The 1,558-nt window shown below is 64.9% G+C and overlaps 1 protein-coding gene across 1 annotated transcript in view; it reads right to left on the minus strand.

Annotated features, from left to right (window-relative positions):
- Uck1 (uridine-cytidine kinase 1) overlaps positions 1-1,514 on the minus strand; it is a gene marked incomplete at its 5' end in the record, with an annotated part of 4,787 nt that extends 3,273 nt beyond the window's left edge. The window contains 4 exon segments of the mRNA XM_005408637.2: positions 503-597; positions 681-823; positions 927-1,023; positions 1,355-1,514. Of these exon segments, the coding sequence (XP_005408694.2) occupies positions 503-597; positions 681-823; positions 927-1,023; positions 1,355-1,514 (495 nt within the window).
- Between the last annotated feature and the right edge of the window lie 44 nt (positions 1,515-1,558).

The raw sequence follows: 1,558 nt of genomic DNA on the forward strand, positions 1-1,558 counted from the left end.
GAGGGAGGGAGGGAGGAGGAAAGGGGGAAGAAAGAAAGAATGAAAGACACAAAGAAAGAAAATACTCCAACTTGAGCAGTGCCACAAGCTCCAGCTCTAACTCTGAACAAAGAGCCAGTGAATTCCTTTACGAGCCAGCCAGGGAGCATGGAGCATGAGGCACAGCAGCCTGGGGACACCAGCCTTGGAGAAGCCGATGCGCGCCCCGCTGGATAGCAGCCGTTAGCAGTGAGCACATGAAGTCCCGCCTTATGGGGTTCCCCGGGGGCATCAGCAAAGCATGCAGATGACACCTGCTAAGGCCTGCAGGAGGGGGGAGGCAAGCTGGTGTAGAGTGGGGGGAGCAGGGAGCAAGGGCAGTGAGCGTGCAGGCTGAGAATGACTCCCTGGGTGCCCAGGTACAGTGACAAGCGGCAGTCACGCAGGACTCAGCTGGCACAGGACGGGCACCATGCGTCCACAGGTGTGTGTGGGGGAGCTTGCACGCAGCCACAGGCAGTACCGGCAGGCAGAACTCCTCAAAGGCTGGCTTCACGAAGGTGGTGTACTGGCTCAGAATCTGCTCCAGGTCCCGCCCTCGGTGCACGTCCCGCAGAACTGCAGCAGCGACAGGACATGCTCAGCCCTCTGCAGGCCAGCAGCCAGCCCCGCCAGGGCCGCGGGGCACAAGACCGCCTTACCCCTCCGAGACAGCCTCACGTCAGAGTCCGTGTCCACGAAGAGGCGCAGGTGGAACATGTCCCGGATCTCCTGGCTGTAGAACACCAGGATGCCCTCGAAGAGCACCACATCTGCGGGGTACACCACCGTGGTCTCCGGCAACCTGCAGGGGGAGAGCTTGGTCCCAGGGGTGCTGAAGCCATGTGGGGGACGGCGGAGGGCGGCCTACAGAGAGCGCCCTCGGCAGGGCGTGACCACCCGCTCACCTCGAGTGGGTCACAAAGTCATAGCTCGGGACCTCCACGGCTCTGCCCTCCACGATGCTTGTCAGAGTCCTGTGCATCAAGTCGTTATCGAAAGCGTCTGCGGGGACGGAGCAGAAGGCGACACCTAGCCGCCCTGTGCCAGGACGGGGGGACAGCTGCCCGGCCTCAGGGTCAGCACGGCTGGGCGAGGAGGCCCCTGAGGACCCACAAAGCATGCAGCGATGCCCCTGCGGTTCCCATCTGGGAGTGACCGTGACCGGGGACTGCAGGAAGCGTCCCGGAGCCCTCCGCAGTGCACTGCCCAGGTGGGGAGAGGGCCCAAAGTTCCCCAGGGATCCCCCAGGCTCCAGCCAAACCCGTGCAGGGCGTCCCGGCCCGGAGCGCGCCCGCCCCGCCGCGCACCCGCACGCTGCGCCCCCTCCGCGCACCTGGGTGGTCGAAGTTGTACTGGCCCTTCAGGGCCTTGGCCTTCTGCTCGGCGGTCAGGACCTTGTAGAAGCGGTCCTGGCTCAGGATGACCAGCTTGCGCTGCCGGTGGTCCACTTCGTTCTGGCCCAGCAGCTCCATGATCTTCTCACACACGGTGGTCTGCGGACAGACGCCGCCCGCCGCGGGGGTCGGGGCCCGCAGAC

Source organism: Chinchilla lanigera, unplaced genomic scaffold, assembly GCF_000276665.1.
Source record: "Chinchilla lanigera isolate Chin_1 unplaced genomic scaffold, ChiLan1.0 scaffold00112, whole genome shotgun sequence".
In the NCBI taxonomy this organism is placed as follows: domain Eukaryota; kingdom Metazoa; phylum Chordata; class Mammalia; order Rodentia; family Chinchillidae; genus Chinchilla; species Chinchilla lanigera.